Genomic DNA, 19,561 nt, shown 5'->3' with positions numbered 1-19,561 from the left:
AAAGCAAAATTTAATAATATTTATTAACACGTTCCTGTTTTCTTGCATGAGCTTAACAAATAAAGGTACACAGCATTTGATGTCAGATAATGCACTGTACGAATTAAAGGAATCCTAAAAGATAGTATAGTTTTCCTACATTTTTGGAGAAATATAAAGGAAAACGAAGGCATGACCAACTTACCTCCCAGACTCTAAAACTAATAAACCTCCTATTTCAGGGATTAATGTTTATCTACCCCAAGAAATCAGTGAATGAAACACACAGTCAGCATGTTCTGTTTCAGTTGAGAGAGGGATGAGGAGGACAAGGACAAGAAAGGAGGACGAGGAGAAAGAGGAAGTAATATAAATGGAAGGCATGTCTTCCTCCCTTTGATACTCTTCCCTTTCTTCTTTTTCTTCTCCTTTCCCTCTCTCTCTTTTATTTCTCAGTTTTATTCCTCATTCTCAGTGACATTGATATCTTCTTCCTCCTCCCTTTCCTCCTCCCTTTCTTCCTCCCTTTCTTCCTCCCTTTCTTCCTCCCTTTCCTCCACAGTTTCCACAAGCACCAGCTCCTCCTCTCCATTTTCACCTTCCGTTTCTTCATATATTTCTAGAATTCCATGCACACCCTCTTCCATGTCATCCACCGGAATCAGTAAAATCAGGGTGTCCCATGATGTATGGGGCTCCAGAATGTCTTCAATGTCGAGACATGGACAACTTCCGTAGTCAAGCATGATGACCCTTACTGGAGGCTGTAGGAAGAAATATGGGTGAAGCGATCCTAAATGCCTAGGGAATGGAGAAGTGGAGTAAATGGCCTGAGCTGAAAAGTTTGCATCTGAATATTCGGACGAAAGCCACCTTGCAGAATTTCTCTGGGGTAAATTAGATACAAAGCAGTACTCATATTTATAGGGAGACCTAAAGCTTTTCCCAACTCTATGGTATGGAATGTTACTAAGAGTTTGAGGTAGAGCATACCTGCAGTGAAACAGTCTTTTCCAGACAAAACGAAGCAGGTTTACAATAGAAATCAAAGTGCCTGGGACTTCGTGTGAAAATTGTGCACATAAATCAAGCCAGTACAAATGCTACCACGTATGGAGGAGGGGGTTCTAGAGTTCTCTGTCTGAGGAGCTATGGGAGATTGATGGCTGTGAGGGCAAGGAGGGTCTGTTTTATTCAGGATTGCTGTTCCTGAAATATTCCCAACACCAGCAGATGATCCCAAACCTAGGCACATGCAAGCAGCACTAAGCATACTCCGTTGAAAAAGACCACATGTGGATGAGAAGAAAAGGTGGTGAATGGGGAAAGGGGAAGAAAACAGAATAAGGACTGTATTTGACCAAGGCATGCATTAGAAAATAAAAATTCGTATTTGTGAGGTAGTGAAATAAAAAGGTAGAGTGCGTGTAATACCATCTCTAAACAAACCCGTCAGGGTCTATCTGGGAAACAGTCAGGACTGGCTACATATTGTCGAGAATCTGACTTTTCTAAGTGAGAGGTGGATTTATTCCTTATGGTGTCGTCAGACCTAACACTTCCCCTTCTGCTGCATTTGGACATGTCTCCTCATAATAAGACTTCACTTGTTTTGTGACATTAAAAAGGAAGTGAGGGTGAATACCTCACTGTGACTCCCATGGTCTTTAAGAGCTGACAGCAAGGCAAGGTAGAGAAGGAGACACCTTCATTTCCAGAAAGGGGAATTATGCCCTCTGCCCAGGGTTTTTCTTAGATCCTGTTAGAACCTGGGACTCCTCTCTCTGCTGCTAGAGATACTGTCCCCAATTTAGTATCAAATATTCACTACCCTGAGAACACACATAACAATGAGGAGTTGGAATGTCTGACCAGTACTGCCTGTCCTTTCCAAGGCAGACAGCAGAGGGTAGATCCTGTCTGGTCTACAGTGTGCTTTCCCTGAGTTTTCCCTCACACTGTTCATCTTTACTCTGAACCATAGAAGGTTGATGTGATGTCTAATAAGACACATTCTCGCCTTTCTAAGTGATCTCCTCACTGTTAAAGAAAGTGATAGTATACCACAACTTGTCTCATTTTACTAGGTCCTTCAATGGCTGAGAACAGAAGAGTTCTGGAGTCTTTAGGTCCATTACTTGAGTTATTTTAGTATTCACCTAGGTCCTTTACATGCAGGTATCTTCTCTATTGAATTGTTGTCACAATTTCAAGAGTCTCTAAGGAAAAATAACACTGACTCCTTAGAAAGGGATGTTTCGTGTGAGCTGGAGGACTGCCCTTAAATATCTATCATGATATTTATTTTTATACTTGGCTTTTCCCCCACCTTTCATTGTCACTTGAATATAAGACCTCATTTCTGGAGCAGATATGAAAGCATTACATCTGAAAATTTTTGTTCATATCATCTAAGAACTGACATGAGGGACAGGTGTACTTTGTGTGAGACTCATCTTGTATGGGTTGGAGTCTTTTCTTGGTGACTTGACCTTACTGTGGAGGAGTCTTTTCTTGGTGACTTAACGTTACTGTAGATCTTGACAGATCCTAGAAATTCTTCCTCTGCTCATGTCACATGTGGTAATAAATGTGTTCTTCTACCTCTCAGGATACTTCAGAAAATAGTACAATGTATCAAATATAGTGATTCCCTTACCAAAGTCATGTATACTGTGCAAAAAATTAGACCTATCACAGTACATTCATCTTTAGGATTGCTATGTCTTCTCATAGTCTGGTATGATTATCTGAGTCCTCAGCATCTTGAAATATACCAGCCTGTTAGATTCTGGGATAACTTACTGAAGTAATGGCTTCTCATTCCATCTTTCCATCCTAGACTTTGTCTTCATTGGGATAAAAACATGATGCAGCCACAATCTGTATGATCCTATTTTTCTAATGAAAGGAGTAAAGTTGGAGTGAATGTCCTCAGTTCACCTCTCCAGGAGTCCTTTATTTAACCACAGGGAGAGCCACACTGACCTGCCATTGCTCCTTTTCAGTTGGCTGACTCTCAGAACAACAGCCTCTCTTCATGATTGTCAGAAGGGACTGAATAGATCTGGGGTCTACTCTCTCTATGACTTTATTCCACTAAAGGCAGTTGTTGATACTAATATTTTATCTGAATCCAGTCAGAATGGCTAAGATAAAACAAATCAATTGACAGCAATTGCCTTTAGAGAAGTTGTTGGGGAAAGGGAACCTTCAATCACTGTTGGTGGGACTGCAAACTAGTATAGTCACTTCTAAACTAGGTGTGGAGAATTCTCAAAAACATAAAACAAACAAACAAACAAAAACCTAACATGTGATCCAAACATGCCACGCTTTGACATATGCCCAAAAGATTGACATTGTACTCCTTAGATACTTGCTCAGTGGTGTTCATTGCTACTCTAACTCTACTTATTTTATTGACTTGTGTTTTTTAAAATTTCATTTATTTTATGTGCATGAATGTTTTGCCTGCATGTATGTTTGTTTACTACATACGAGATGGGAGAACCATGGGGGTCAGAAGACACAATCCCCTAAGACAGTTGTGTGCTGTCTTATGTTTGGTGTGAATTAAGCCTGGGTCTTCTTGCAATAGGAACAAATATCTTTGACCACTGACTCACCTCTCCATCCCCATAACTCTAGCAGTAAAAGGTAGGAAATTGAAAAAAATGTGTGTTTGTGTTTGTTCATTACCAAAGTGATTAGTTATTAAATCATTAGTATACAAGATGGACTAAGAAGACTGTATTATATATTTAGGAATATATATGATACAATAAGTAAAGAAATGGAGCTCAGGGACCATGAATTTGAGACAGAACTGTGGGTTTGCACATTTGACATTAGAGGGAGAAAAAGTAAGGAAAATTGATGTAAATATATTTATGTTTAAAATGAGAATAAAGTTTCACCTCCCTGAGTAACTCAGATGTGGAAATGGCAAATTACCTGCAAACTCCAGAGAATGAATCTTTGAGAAGGTATATGATCAAGGCTGGTCAGAATCCCCTCTCAAAGGAAACAAATAAAAAAATAAATATCCTTACTTCCTTCACACCACAGGATGGAATCCAAGGAACTGCACAGGGCTTGCTGGGTGGGCTTGCTACAAGTGACTGCCGGAAGAGATTAGAGTAGATCTCAGTGAGGAAGTTCACAGTTATCACTTAGCATCATTTCTTTCTCTTCCCAGAATCTCAACATCCATGACTCTCCTCCTACACAACCCACTTCCATTAATATCCTAAGACTGTGAGATTTCCCTCAGTTATCCTCCACCTGAACCTAAGAAAACCTCATCAAATGATGTGACTGACTGTGATGACCCAGGTGGAGAGCCTCACTCTCCTTGGTGAGTGAGTAGGGGGTGGGTTGGAGGGGTCCCTGGGAAGCATGGGAAGATGGGAGCTGGGAGCCTGAGGGGATGGGACCTTTTATATGTAAAATAAGATTGTCTCTAAATTTGAGAAAAACACCCACTACAGGTTATCACAAAATTGGACCTGTGACTTGGGTAGCTGCCTGGGAAGCCCAGACTCTAGTGCCCCATTTCTATTGCAGATTGGAAGACTAATTCTGCTTAGTCAGGATTCCCTTCACTCTTCCCTCTTCTGTAATCAGTATTCTACATGATAAAATCAAGAAATTCTTTCCTGCTGGCTGGCCTTCCAAACCCAGTCACAAAATGATTCACCATTCTCAGACTCCCAAAATGACACGGGGCGGGCAATACAAGAAAACAGAGTTACACACACACACCCTGGAAACACACACACACACACACACACACACACACACACACACACAAAGCTGTGGGGCTACATGTAAGGCTCTGTCTCCTCACCCAGATACAACAGGAGGCACCAATACCATACCTACTGACCTCCAGTCAGTACTGCATATGCCAGAAGTCACTTGGTGACTGACCTGACCCTGTCACAAGACTCCTCACTGTTGTTAAAATGTCTAGGTTTGCACAGCATGGACTACAATAGAACAAAGAAACCAGCATGGCAACACCCCAAGTTTCTCAGCTTCCCCCAAAGATGATCGACACCCCCAGGTCAGCAGTAAGCAGTCTTAAGAACTCAATGTCCTTGATCCAGAACTGTCATGTCTAACACCCCCATCTCTTTTTAATCATAAATAAAGGTGGGAATGAAATGTTCAGACATTATGCTGGCCTGCCCTGTTACCTGGCAAGATGCACTCAGGCAGCACTCTGGCCAGCCCAGAGTTGTTTGAGAACCATGCAGGTGCAAAGGGCCCCTTTAAAGGACTGACCCCTGCCTGCTTATGCTCTCTTACACTTTTACTCTCATCTTACTCAACATCTCATCTCCTCTCTTTCTCTCATATCTCTCTCTCTCATATCTTATCTCTCTCTCTGCTCTGCACAGGTTGGTTACCTCTCACACCCCTTTCCCTCACTGTCCACCAATAAACTCCACTTGGGATCGTTGAGTCACAGTTTGTGTCTCCTTACTGGATAAACCTAAACATCTTAACAACATCGGTTCCCTGCCTGGGAACCTAGACATTTTAACAACACTCACTACCTGACTTCATTATAGCCACACAATGGCACTGGGAAACGAGGAAAGTCTGCACCAGTCCCGGGCCATGCCCTGAACCTGTGCAGCAGGGACTCTAGCTCTAGGATACAAGGGAGGACTGAAAGGCTCCTCCTCATCCCCCACTATTCCCTTGTGCCTCTTCCCTCTCCCCCAGTAGTACTGAAAGGGCAGGAGTTCCAGAACTTGTCACTAGCTGACTGCCATCTACCACACTCATAGAAAGTCTCAGCATATTTTTACTGCCACAATGACCCTAGACAGCCACACAAGTCGTGCAGTCGCTACCCCTTCACTGAGATAACTGCCTGGGCAGCTCTGACTCTAATGCTCCCTGCCCTTTCTATGGAGGAAAATTCCCTTCCCACTTCCTATTTGTCCTCTGCTCAGTATTGCAGAAACGAAGAAGTCCAGAAATTCATGAACCTTTGTGGCCACCAAACAGCCAACTCACTCACAGAAGGATTCGCTGTCCTAGGACTCAAAAAATGGCAAAGGGAGGCCACTAGGAGACTGCTCCAGTCACCTCTGCCCCGCCCCACCACCCTACACACCCAGGGTAAGTCTGGGCATCCCACGCTCTGACGCCCCCTAGCTGTGGGGCTACATGGAAGGCTCTGTCTCCTCACCCAGATCCAACAGGAGGCACCAACACCGTTCCTGCAGACCTCCAGTCAGTACTGAATAAGCCAGAAGTCACTCGGTGACTGACCAAGCGCCCCGTCACAAGATTCCACACTACCTCACTTCATTATAAAGGCACAATGGCCTGAGAAAGCAGGATGGGCTGCACCAGTCACGGACCACGCCCTGAACCTGTACAGCATGGACTCTAGCTCTAGGATACAAGGGAGGACTGAAAGGCTCCTCCTCATCCCCCACTATTCCCTTGTGCCTCTTCCCTCTCCCCCAGTAGTATCGTACTGAAAGGGCAGGAGTTCCAGAACTTGTCACTAGCTGACTGCCCTCCTACCCCACTCACAAAAAACCTCAGCATATTCTTACTGCCACAATGACCCTAGACAGCCACACAAATCGTGCATTCATTACCCCTTCACTGAGATAACTGCCTGGGCAGCTCTGACTCTAATGTTCCCTGCCCTTTCTATGGAGGAAAATTCCCTTCCCACTTCCTATTTGTCCTCTGCTCAGTATTGCAGAAGCGAAGAAGTCCAGAAATTCATGAATCTTTGTGGCTTTCCAACAGCCAACCCACTCACAGAAGGATTCACTGTCCTAGGACTCAAAAAATGTGGCAGGGAAACCACTAGGAGACTGCTCCAGTCACCTCTGCCCCGCCCCACCACCCTACACACCCAGGGTAAGTCTGGGCATCCCACGCTCTGACGCCCCCTAGCTGTGGGGCTACATGGAAGGCTCTGTCTCCTCACCCAGATCCAACAGGAGGCACCAACACCGTTCCTGCAGACCTCCAGTCAGTACTGAATAAGCCAGAAGTCACTCGGTGACTGACCAAGCGCCCAGTCACAAGATTCCACACTACCTCACTTCATTATAATGACACAATGGCCTAGGAAAGCAGGACGGGCTGCACCAGTCACGGGCCACGCCCTGGCTTATCCTCCTGGGCAGCCCTGAACGCTTTGTGCCAGCTGTTTTCAGGGGCTGAATTTTCCATCAGGCACAGTTCCACCTCAGTACTCCACAATGCGGAACATCCGGAATTTCTCACTTGCTAACTGACGTCTAACTCCATGCACAGGAAGCATTCAGACCCTCACATTTGCCCTGTGGAACCTAACCACTTCTGCAGTGGCAAATATCGCTGGAGCCAATCAATGCCAGCTCCACGCCCCCTCCCCGGGCCAGTGGGATGCCTCTCCTCTATTCCTGTGGTGCAAGAAAAGTCTCTCTTCCCTCCACTGTGCCACACCCCTTGTCAGTTCAAAGTCACAAGCCCTGCCACCCAAACTAGGATCCAGTCCCCACACCCCACACCCACACCCACACCCACACACTTGCCTAAAGAAGGAGATGGAGCTGAAGAAAAACAGCAAGCTGTAAACACTGCCAGAGGTACCGCGTCAGAAAAGTGGCAGAGGCCAAGCTCTAGCGCCCCCTCTTGGTTGTGAGAAGGACTTGAGCATGCTTACCTAGATGATTGGTCAAGTCTAGGGCCACGCCTTCTGCTAAGGTGAAGCCACACCCCTCTGAATCACCTGGTGGAATTCTGGACCAAGGACTATTTAGCAGTTCTCTGACATTCAATGGGTAGGCATAGGCATGGCTCAAAATCGCTGGTTTTCCTTCTGTGTGAACTGAAACCACCTCCTTATTTCTGACCTGGTTCTGGACGACTGGGATTCTGCCAGTTTATTTTGGACCTATTTCCCTCTGTGCCAACATTGCCTAGACTTTCCCCATCTTGCTACACACACATCTTCATGCTATCTCCGCAGCACTTCTCAACAAAATTAAAAAATAAAATAAAAATAAAAACAAACAAAAAAGAAAAAATGCAAAACAGTAAGACAGAAAAAAGTCCCAAAATAAAAGATCACAGGAAACATTGATTCTGTTTTGTGTTGGCCAACTATTCCTGGGCATACAGCCTGCCTTAGATTGTGCTTGATAAACCCAGTGACACTCCATTGAGAAAAATAGATTTTTCCTTCCAGGCATATATCATTTCCAAACAGATTCTGTGATAGTAGTGATAATTTCTGTCTATTTACCCCTATTCAGACAGAGACATTATCTGGTTTAAAGTTAGGCAGGAGTTCTTTTTCTTTATATATGTATTTTTTACTTTTAAATTTAAATTTAAATTAGAAAAAAAAGGTTGCTTCTCAAGTCAATTCCAGGTCCCTCTCCGTTTCCCTCCCCTCCTCCCGTTCCCTCCCACCAACCCCCCAATATCCCCTCATTTCCCCAGGGAGGGTGGGGCCTTCCATGGGGGTGTCCATAGTCTGTCATTTCATCCAGGGCAGGGCCTAGACCCTCCCCCAAGAGTCCAGAGTGAGAGTACATCTCTCATTGTTGGATGGGTACCCAAAGTCCATTTGTATACCTGGCATAAATAGATTACCTAGGCCTCCTCACTGACACCCACATTCAGTGGGTCCGGATCTGTCCCATGGTGGATTCCCAGGGATCGTTATGGGGTTCAAGAGCTAACCCTTGTCAGGTCAGCTGTTTCTGGGGCTTAAACCAGCCCAGTCTTAATCCCTTTGATCATCAGTCCTCCCTCTCTGTTACTGGCTTTCTTGAGTTCAGCTCAGTGCTTAGCCGTGGGAGACTGCCTCTTCTTCCATCAGCCACTGAATGAAGATTCTGTTTCCCAGACTCTCTGTCCATGGGATTGTAGGCTGGCACTCCCCAGATCTATCTATGTCTAAAATCCATATATGAGAGAGTACATGCCATGTTGCTCATTTTGTGACTGGGTTACCTTGCTTAGGGTGGTTTCTTTTAATGCCGTCCATTTGCCTGCATATTTTAGGACTCCATTGTTTTTTTCTGCTGAATAGTATTCCATTGTGTAAATGTACCACATTTTCTCTATCCACTCTTCGATTGAGGGGCATCTAGGTTGCTGCCAAGTTCTGGCAATTACAAATAATGCTGCTATGAACATACTGGAACAGACATCCTTGTATGAATGGGCATCCTTTGGACATATGCCTAAGAGTGGAGTTGCTGGTTCTTGTGGTAGGTTTATTTGCGTTTTCCTGAGGAATCTCCATACTGATTTCCAGATTGGTTGTAGAAGATGGCACTCCCACCAGCAGTGGAGGTGTGTTCCCTTTTACCACATCCTCTTCAGCATAAATGTCTTTGGTGTTTTTGATGTTAGCTGTTCTGAAAGGAGTGAGATGGTATCTCAGAGTTGTTTTGATTTGCATTTCCCGGATGGCTAAGGATGTTTAGCACTTTCTCAAGTGCCTCTCAGCCATTTTAGACTCCTCTGTTGAAAATTCTCTATTTAGTACTGTAGCCCAATTTTAATTGGATCCTTTTGTGTTTTGGAGAGTTACTTCTTGAATTATTTGTAAATTTTGGAAATCAGCCCTCTGTCAGATGTGATGAGTATGTAATGACCTCCTTCTTTTCTTTTGATTGTTTTTATTTTAAAGTCTATTTTTTTTAGAAATTAGAATTGCTACCCCTGCTTGTTTTTTGGGTCCATTTGATTGGAAGACAGATCACTGATGGTATCTAGTGGGTAGAGAACTAGGATGCCATTAAAAATTCTATATTACACAGGAGAACTTGCCACAACAATGAATTATCTATCTAGAAATGTCAATAGTGCTACCACTCAAAAACTCTGTCCTACCTTAAGTGGATGTTATTGTTAGAAATGAATGGCTTTTAGGCAAATCAACTCAATTATTTACAGTAGTACTTCACAGACTTCATGTTACACTGATTGGGGGGGGTTAAGAACTTTAAATTTAACCCCAAAAGGCATAATGTGAATTGTGAATACCTCATATTAAGAAATTTTTAGAACGACATATTTCTTTATACAAAGCTAAGAAACCTATTGAGCATGAACACACAGATACACATATATAGAGTCATGTGGGTTTTTGTACCATTGTCAACTCTATAAGAGGTCAAACACATCACAATTTACTTATTGAAAACTATCCTTCACATTTCATATTACTACTTCTGGTTCTTTGCTCTTCTCATATCAGCACACAATTGAACAAAGATATCTTAGTAATTTTTGCTGTTTATTTTTTATTCTTATTCTCAACAACCAGTATTACAATGCCATATCCTATGTGAAATAATAAAAAATAAAAAATCAAGTAATACACCATTTATTCTTTAAGTGTTTGAGAAGTTATTTGTGTTTGAAGCTATTGCATGATATTAAATATGTAAATTTGAGGCAAATAAAAGAACAAAATATTGAGACTGAAGAATAACCTTTTATTGTCTTAGTGGACAAACAAAGGAGATCTGATAAACTTGTCTAATTTATCCACTTTGGGAGCTATTTGGTCCTTAATTTTGGTCCTGTATCAAGACTTCTCTGTTTATATTGCTACTACAGACATGTCATAATAAGGATACTAGTAAAATTGTAGGAATCTGCTATTGACACCATATCATATATTATTGCTATTTTCTACAACTCAGTGTGGATTTTTAACAGAAGAGAATCATTAGATTATATAGGAAGTATAAATGTTGGAGCCTTTTATTTATGATACACATATGCAAGCATTTATATGCTCTTATAAATAGTGTTGAATATTAAGTGAATGCCTCAAATAATGTTAAAATATAATGCAACCAGTGTAAACTTAGGAGAAAATAAGTCTAAGAACAGTCATATACCTAAAGAAAACTCATTATAGTCACTATTTTTCAATGTCAAACTTTTATATTCTTATTCCTTTTTTGGTTCCCCTTTATATTTAAGTTAGAAACAAGCTTGTTTTACCTGTCAATCCCAGTTCACTCAAACTCCCCTCCTTCTCTTCCCTGCTCCCCATAGACCTCTTACCCCATCCCCTTTCTGCTGCTCAGGGAGGGTGAGGCCTTCCATGGGGGATCATTTGGAGTAGGGCCTAGACCCTGCCCCATGTGTCTAGGCTGAGTAAGTATCCCTCTATGTGGAGTGGGCTTCCAAAGTCCATTCATATACTATGGATAAATACTGATCCACTGAATTCACTTTCTAATAATAGAAACAGAATTTGTTAGGCTTGGTGGAGTTCTATTGTTCTTGCTGACTATATTGGGGCAAAGATATAGAAAGTAATGACAATAACACTTCCGTTCACACTTCACTGAATTATTGACTTGCTTAGGCTAACCTCTGTGGTTTTCATGTTTTTCTTTTCATGCCTAACATTATAATGAATCCCAATTAAACATGTGATCACACTGTTAATCTCTTACTATCATTTTGTTTGTACTGGATTACTTTGACATGTCTTTCTTTTTATAATCTCATTAGGTTATCCCAAGGAAAATATCTCACTCATTTTTTCCCTTTTACCTTCTCTATTAACTTTGGCTTCAGGATATAAACCCCTATCTTTCCTGTTATATTTCCTGTTATATTAGTAGTTGTGTTCTCTCAGTTCATTCCAGACTCCAATGCAGTACCCCTTGTTCCTATAATAATTGTTTTGTGATAAAGCCAATTTTATTATTTTAACAAGTGTCAGAATATTTTTGTTTAATGATTACACAGTTCTGTGATTACATGCTAAAACTATTAGATATTGCGTTATTATGTGGAGATGCAGTGTATCTGTCCATTTTATTACTATGTTTGCTAGATTGGCAGACACAATGAGGCTTGTATGCAGGCTTGTAAGATGGCAAGGGTATTTCTGGTATTTTGTTGGATGATTAACCTATATTCTACTCTATGTGACTGATCATGCTGAGTGACAGCTATTTTACATATAAGTTATCGGTATCATCTCTATTTAAACATCTTTTGTCACGTGTTTAGGGCAATGATATACTTGTAAATACTTAATGATCAACTCTCAAAAAGCAAAACAAAAACCAAAAACCTACCTCCAAATAGTATTCATTTTTAGTATCTTGGTATTTTCATGGCATAAATACTTCAAAAGTGGTTGATGCGCAATATCAATTTGGCCTGAGTGAAACAGAATACAGCATAGCTATGAACCAAAAAAAAAGTACAGACTGTTGCTGTTCTCATGGACAGCAGTTAGGTAGTCAAACACCTGGTGTAGAGAATACATTGATGCATGTTATTACTTTCTCCATTGTCATCTTAGAACACAAAATTATTAAATTTTGGAAAGTCATTACAATTGTAGTACTCTAAAGAGAAAGTAAACTTTTTAATTCAAATTTAAACATTAAATTAAGAAATCAATGAATATGATAATTTCACTATGAAAGAAATCCTTCAAGGCCATATATTCACTGTATATTTTCTGGGCCAATAATCCCTAAGTAAACAGATTGAAAGGTTTCACTGTGTCTAGACAGGGCAAAGAAACTATCATGTCAGGGAAATGGAAAACTCTAAGAGCCCACTGTCTTCTGAACTTGAGACATTAAAAAAAGAAAATTATTGTAGTAGAAATAAATCTTCAGACTTCAATTCTCCATCCAAGGAAGATGTAGTCACAGAAACATCCAAATAACAAATACCAATCCAAGTCAGACCAATTTATCCCAATGCTTCCTTTTTCCCTCTTCAAATAAATCTTTCTGTGAATAGTGTCTTCCTAATCTGGAGTGAGGATGCAATGAAGTCATAATATGATGTGTCTGGGATTTTACTTATCCCATGATACAGAAGGTTTTCAGGATATAAAAAGAAATTCTTGACCAGTCTGCAATAGTGGAGAGGGAGGTAGTCTTACAGCTGAAAGCTCTAGAGCATTCTAACTGGGACAGAGTAGCAACCTATGTCACAGATCTGAGTCATGTGAAATCTGATATAGACCAGAAACTAAACAACAGTAGTTATTTCTTCAGGTTGGTATGCTAATTGTCACTGACCCCGGTGGGTTATGCCTTTACATATCCTTCATCTATCAAGAAAATGCGATACAGTTTTGCTTACAGGTCAGTTGTATAAAACATTTTGTCAAATAACATTGCTTCTTCCCAAATGAACATAGCTTGTGTCAAGTTGATATAAAACTAGCCAGAATAACCCTATTCAAAGAAATACTTTTTGAAGCAGATGGAGACTGTTGCATAAAACCACAACTGATAAAAAATACTGAGAAAACAAATCATGTGTCCCAGCACTAGTTAATACATCTACAACACAATTACTAAACCTAAAACTCAGAGATCCTTTTAAAAGAGAGTATGGAAAGACAGTAAGAGTCAAAGGAATGGTAAGTTTGCTGTCGATTCATGTCTTCTCTAAATGTCAGAGAATCTATACTCATGAAGTATCTGCATCACAGCTGAGTAAACAAGATCTGAAAATGAATACACCAGCAGATATGCTGACATAGATGGAGGAAGACACACAAAGCCTCATTCCTAGAGAAAGAATTACAGGCAATGGAGGAATATCATGAGTAGGAGAAATATTCTTCCTAGGGATGAGCCCCCAAATTGATTATACAATCTCAAGTACTCAGCCTTGAAATCATATACAAACATGTATATTTATATAGATTGAGCAGGGTGAATCTACATATTTTAGGATATATATGCTATGAATTTTAGAGAATGCAAGGGGAAGACTAGTATACAGGTCAGGGGGAAGGGAAGAAAAGTGGTAAATATATTACAATTTTTTAAAAATATAAAAATAATTTTGCCATTGGCAAAACTATAGGTTACTGTACTTGGAGGATACATATTAAAGGAAACAATTCAGTAACCAAAGTGTAGCTATGAATTGATGCCAACTTATATGAGCTAGCTGTACTTTGAAAAAATACAGAAGTTCTATTTATGTTGCAGGTTATCATGGGGTTGGTAGATTTTGGAAATTAAATTATTCAATCATTATAGAGTTTAATTCTGTATGATGAATAAATTTTGGAGACTTAGTATGAGTGAATTATTTATAAATAACAACATTTGAATGTGCATTTCAAAACTGGTTAGTAGTAGAGATGTATATATGTGTTTTTAATCATAAAAATAAAAGCCAAAATTCAGAATCAAAGAATAGAATCACATGATTGTTTCAATAAATGCAGAAGAGTTTTGGAAAATTTAACATCCATTCATAATAAAAGCCTGGAGAGACTATGAATAGCTATTTCAAATAAAAAATAAATAAAGTTTCAGACAGAAAAACTTCAATTCCCTTAATTAAATAAAACATGTTTTTTGGTTTTTATGAGATAGGGTTTCTCTTTATCGTTTTGGAGGTTGTTGGTCCAGCCTGGCCTCGAACTCACAGCAATCTGTCTGCCTCTGTCCCCCGAGTGCTGGGATTAAAGGCCTGCACCACCACCGCCTGATTTATTTCTTATTTAAAAACTATGTACAACAAACTCATAATCACTTTAATATTAAACAGAGAAAAAATAGCACCTCCTTTAAACAGAATGAGACACATGTGACCACCATTACGATTATTAATATGGTACTAAAAATATTAGTCAGTACTATATAACAAGAGAAAGATCTAAAGATGATATAAACACAAAATGAAGAAATGAAACTCAATGATCTCATATTTAAAAGGATCTAAATGTTCCTCCAGGGAAGACGAAGGGATACTAAAACAAAATTTCTACATACCAGAAGCCTCCTCATCGAAAGAGAAATCTAGTAAACAAACTAAAACACCAAGCAAAAGTTTTAATAAAATGTGTAAAAGCTTCTACAGTTAAAACTAAGAAGCATTAACAAAGTTGAAGACACCATGAGATGGATCAGAAGAATTCAAATTCTGGAAAAAGGCCACTTCTGAAAATTTAAAACAATTTCCATGAAAAATCCAAGTTTCTTATTGATATAACACAACAGATATAAAACAATCCTAAAATTCATATGACAGACTTTTGTTAACCAAAGAAATCTTCATTTTTTATTTAAATTAGAAACAATTTTCATTTACATGTCTATCCCAGTTCCCTCTCCCTTCCCTCCTCCTCTGCTCCCCACTAACCCATTTTCCATTTCCTTTCTGCTCACCAGGGAGGGTGAGGCATTCCATGGAAGATATTCAAAGTCTGTCATATAATTTGTATCAGGGTCTAGGCCCTCCCACATGTGTCTAGCCTGAGAGAATATCCCACTATGTTAATTTGGCTCCCAAAGTGCATTTATATGCTAGGAATAAATACTTATTCACTACCAGAGGCCCCATAGATTTACTAGACTTCCAAACTGACATCCTCATTCAGGGGGTCTGGAATAGTCATATGCTGGTTTCCCAAATAAGAAGAGTAATACAGAACAAATAAGAATAACATTGCAAACAATACTACAGAAGTGTAGTAACAAAGCCAGAATGATAGTAGCACAAAATTAGACATGTAAACTTAGATAGAATTGAAGTTCCAGAGTAAGACTACACAGCTACAGTCTTATTTTTCTGAGTTATATGTCAAATATGCATAGGAACAAGCAACCAAACAGAAAAAAAATAGTTTCATTAACAAGTGAATGGCACATTAGGTTTTTACTTGTAGAAAACCAGAACTTTATAAATACTGCTATGTCTTTTAAAAATAAAAACAAAGAATCATTAATCTCACAATGACTAGAAAACCTTAATGTATGTTGTGAATCTTTGAAATTACTGTAAAAAATATAAGAAAAATATTTTAAATTTTACTTGTTAAGCATTGGCCTATTTCTGGTCTGCCTTCAGGTACCCTGCTGGAGCCACCTGAAGTCTTGGGACTTTAAACTTGGAAGACCATCCTGGCAGACCAGCCCATCCATAGTCTGTCAGCATCCTAGTCCCGCTTCCAACCATGGGAAGAGGTAAGCCTGGGCCTGTTTCAGACCCTTCTTCTGCTGCCCTGCTCAGGGCCTTCTGAGGACTGGAAACTCCCTACTGGGGAAACCATCCCGGCAGTCTAGCCATTCAAGAGAGTGCAGTGTTTTAGTCCCACCTCTACAATGGGGAAGAGGAGAGCCATCAGAGTATTGGACCTACTTGCACCCACCAGAAGAGAAGCTTGAACCCACACACACCAGGAGAGGAAGAGACTCCATCTGCCCCCTCTGGAAGAAGGAATGGGAAGAATACTATAAAAACACATTCAACAACAGAAAAAACAAATATGACACCACCATTAGAATTACACCCAACTTCTCCAAGCAAACTCTGAAAGCCAGATGGTCCTAGACAGATATTCAAGCAACACTAAGAGACCAAGGATGCTATCCCAGGCTACTATAACCACCAAAGTGTTCAATCACTATAGATGGAGGAAACAAGATATTCCATGTAAAACCTAGATTTAAAGGGTACATATCTACTAATCCAACCATACAGAAAGTACTTAAAGGGAACCTCCAACCCAAGGAAGTTAACTACAGCCTCAAAAACATAGACAATAGATAATCCTACTTTACCAACAGTCAAAAGTTAAAAAGGGGTGGAAATCTACACACAATTACACCAAAACCACCAAATCCAAAACAAAAAAGAATGAACTATCAATAGCCATTAATATCCCTCGATATTAATGGTATTAACCCGCCTCTAAAAAGACACAGGCTAACAGAACAGATACAAAGACAGAATACATCCTTCTTCTGCAAACAAGAAGCACATCTCAACTTCAAAGACGGACAGTACCTCAGAGTTAAGGGTTGGGAAAAGTTTTTTAATCAAATGCATCCAAGAAACAAGTGGTTGTAACAATGTTAATATCTAACAAATTAGACTTTAAAGTAAAATCAATGAAAAGTGATCAAGGAAGTCTTTTCATATTCATCACAGGAGAAGTCCATCAAGATGAAGCCTCAAATCTTAATATCCATGCTCATAATACCAAGGCATCCACATTAATAAAAGGTTCATTATTAAAACTAACATCACACATAAAACCTCACACACTTATATGCAAGAGACTTCAATACCGCACTCTTACCACTAGACAGGACCACCAGACAGAAACTTAACAAAGAAAAAAGGAACTAAGAGTCATTGATGTAAACTATCATATCGTCTGCAAACATAGTTTACATCAATGACCCAAAGAACTCTACCAGGGAACTCTTACAGCTGATTAACACCTTCAGCAAAGTGGCAGGCTACAAGATCAACTCAAGAAAATCAGTAGCCCTACTATATACAGATGATAAAAGGGCTGAAAAAGAAATCAGAGAAACATCACCCTTTACAATTGCCACAAAGAACATAAAATACCTTGGGGTAATGCTAACCAAACAAGTGAAAGACCTGTATCGCAAGAACTTTGCATCTTTAAATAAAGAAATTAAAGAAGCCCTCAGAAAATGGAAAGATCTCCCATGCTCTTGGATAGGTAGGATCAATGTAGTAAAAATGGCAATCCTGCCAAAAACAATCTACAGATTCAATGCAATCCCCATTAAAATCCCAGCACAATTCTTCACAGACCTTGAAAGAACAATAATCAACTTTGTATGGAAAAACAAAAGACCAAGGATAGCCAAAACAACCCTGTTCAACAAGGCAACATCCGGAGGCATCACCATCCCTGACCTCAAGCTCTATTATAGAGCTATAGTCCTGAAAACAGCTTGGTATTGGCACAAAAATAGACAGGTAGACCAATGGAATCGAATTGAAAACCCGGGTATTAACCCACACACGTACGAACATCTGATCTTTGATAAAGAAGCTAAAAATATACAATGGAATAAAGAAAGCATCTTCAACAAATGGTGCTGGCATAATTGGAGACTGGCATGTAGAAGAATGCGGATCGATCCATGTTTATCACCATGCACAAAACTTAAGTCCAAATGGATCAAAGACCTCAACATAAATCCAGCCACAATGAACCTCTTAGAAGAGAAAGTGGGTGATACCCTTGAACGAATTGGTACAGGAGACAGCTTCCTGAATATAACACCAGTAGCACAGACAGTGAGATCAACAATTAATAAATGGGACCTACTGAAACTGAGAAGCTTCTGTAAGGCAAAGGACACAGTCAGGAAGACAAAAAGGCAGCCCACACAATGGGAAAAAATATTCACTAATCCCACATCTGACAGAGGGTTGATCTCCAAAATTTACAAAGAACTCAAGAAGCAAGTCTCCAAAACATCAAAGGACCCAATTAAAAAGTGGGCTGCAGAAATAAATAGAGAGTTTTCAATAGAGGAGTCTAAAATGGCTGAGAGGCACTTGAGAACGTGCTCAACATCCTTAGCCATCAGGGAAATGCAAATCAAAACAACTCTGAGATACCATCTCACTCCTGTCAGAATGGCTAAAATCAAAAACACCAATGACAATTTATGCTGGAGAGGATGTGGTGAAAGGGGGACACTCCTCCATTGCTGGTGGGAGTGCCAACTTGTTCAGCCACTTTGGAAATCAGTATGGAGATTCCTCAGAAAAAATGGGAATAAACCTACCACAAGACCCAGCAACTCCACTCTTAGGCATATATCCAAAAGATGCCCATTCATACAACAAAGATGTCTGTTGCACTATGTTCATAGCAGCTTTATTTGTAATAGCCAGAACTTGGAAGCAACCTAGATGTCCCTCAACCGAAGAGTGGATAGAGAAAATATGGTACATCTACACAATGGAGTACTATTCGGCAGAAAAAAAACAATGGAATCATGAGATTCGCAGGCAAATGGATGACACTAGAAGAAACCATCCTGAGTGAGGTAACCCAGTCACAAAAAGAGAAACATGGCATGTACTCTCTCATATATGGATTTTAGACATAGATCTGGGGAGTGCCCGCCTAGACTCCCATGGCCAGAGAGTCTGGGAAACAGAAACTTCATTTAGTGGCTGATCGAAGAAGAGGCAGACTCCCTTGGTTAAGTACTGAGCTGAACTCAAGAAAGCCAGTAACAGAGAGGGAGGACTGATGATCAAAGGGATTAAGACTGGGCTGGTTTAACCCCCAGAAACAGCTGACCAGACAAAGGTTAACTCTTGAATCCCAGGCATCAGCCTGGGAATCCAGCATGGGACTGATCAAGACTCCCTGAATCTGGATGTCAGTGAGGAGGCCTAGGTAATCTATTGAGCCTTGGGCAGCAGATCAGTACCCATCCCAAGTATACACACGGACTTTGGACTCCCATAGAACAATGTGAGGTGCACTCTCACCCTGAACTCTTGGGGAAGGGTCTAGACCCTGCCCTCTATGAAATGACAGACTATAACCACCCCCATGGAGGGCCTCAACCTCCCTGGGGGAATGAGGGGATATAGTGGGGGTTTGGGGGGAGGGCACGGGAGGAGGGGAGGGAATGGGAGAGCGACCTGGAACTGACTTGTGAAGCCACCTTGTTTCTTATCTAAATTTAAACTGGAAAATAAAATAATAAAAAAGGAACTAAGAGGAGTTATGACCCAATTGAGTTTAACAGATATCTATACAACATTATATCCA

The 19,561-nt window shown here is 40.3% G+C and overlaps 1 protein-coding gene across 1 annotated transcript; it reads right to left on the bottom strand.

Annotated features, from left to right (window-relative positions):
• Positions 1-261: 261 nt before the first annotated feature.
• LOC121139887 (troponin T, skeletal muscle-like) lies at positions 262-6,981 on the bottom strand. Its single transcript, XM_040743916.1, has 3 exons — positions 6,953-6,981; positions 4,035-4,103; positions 262-743 (listed from the first exon to the last, which is right to left on the bottom strand). Exon 3 carries the CDS (start codon positions 723-725, stop codon positions 438-440), a length of 288 nt encoding a protein of 95 aa, XP_040599850.1. The 5' UTR covers positions 726-743; positions 4,035-4,103; positions 6,953-6,981; the 3' UTR covers positions 262-437.
• Positions 6,982-19,561: the final 12,580 nt, after the last annotated feature.

The sequence above is a fragment of the Mesocricetus auratus genome, unplaced genomic scaffold (genome assembly GCF_017639785.1).
Source record: "Mesocricetus auratus isolate SY011 unplaced genomic scaffold, BCM_Maur_2.0 Super-Scaffold_100003, whole genome shotgun sequence".
Classification (NCBI taxonomy): Eukaryota; Metazoa; Chordata; class Mammalia; order Rodentia; family Cricetidae; genus Mesocricetus; species Mesocricetus auratus.
Note: the sequence above shows the minus strand (reverse complement) of the source record. Positions and strands in the feature narration are given on the sequence as shown.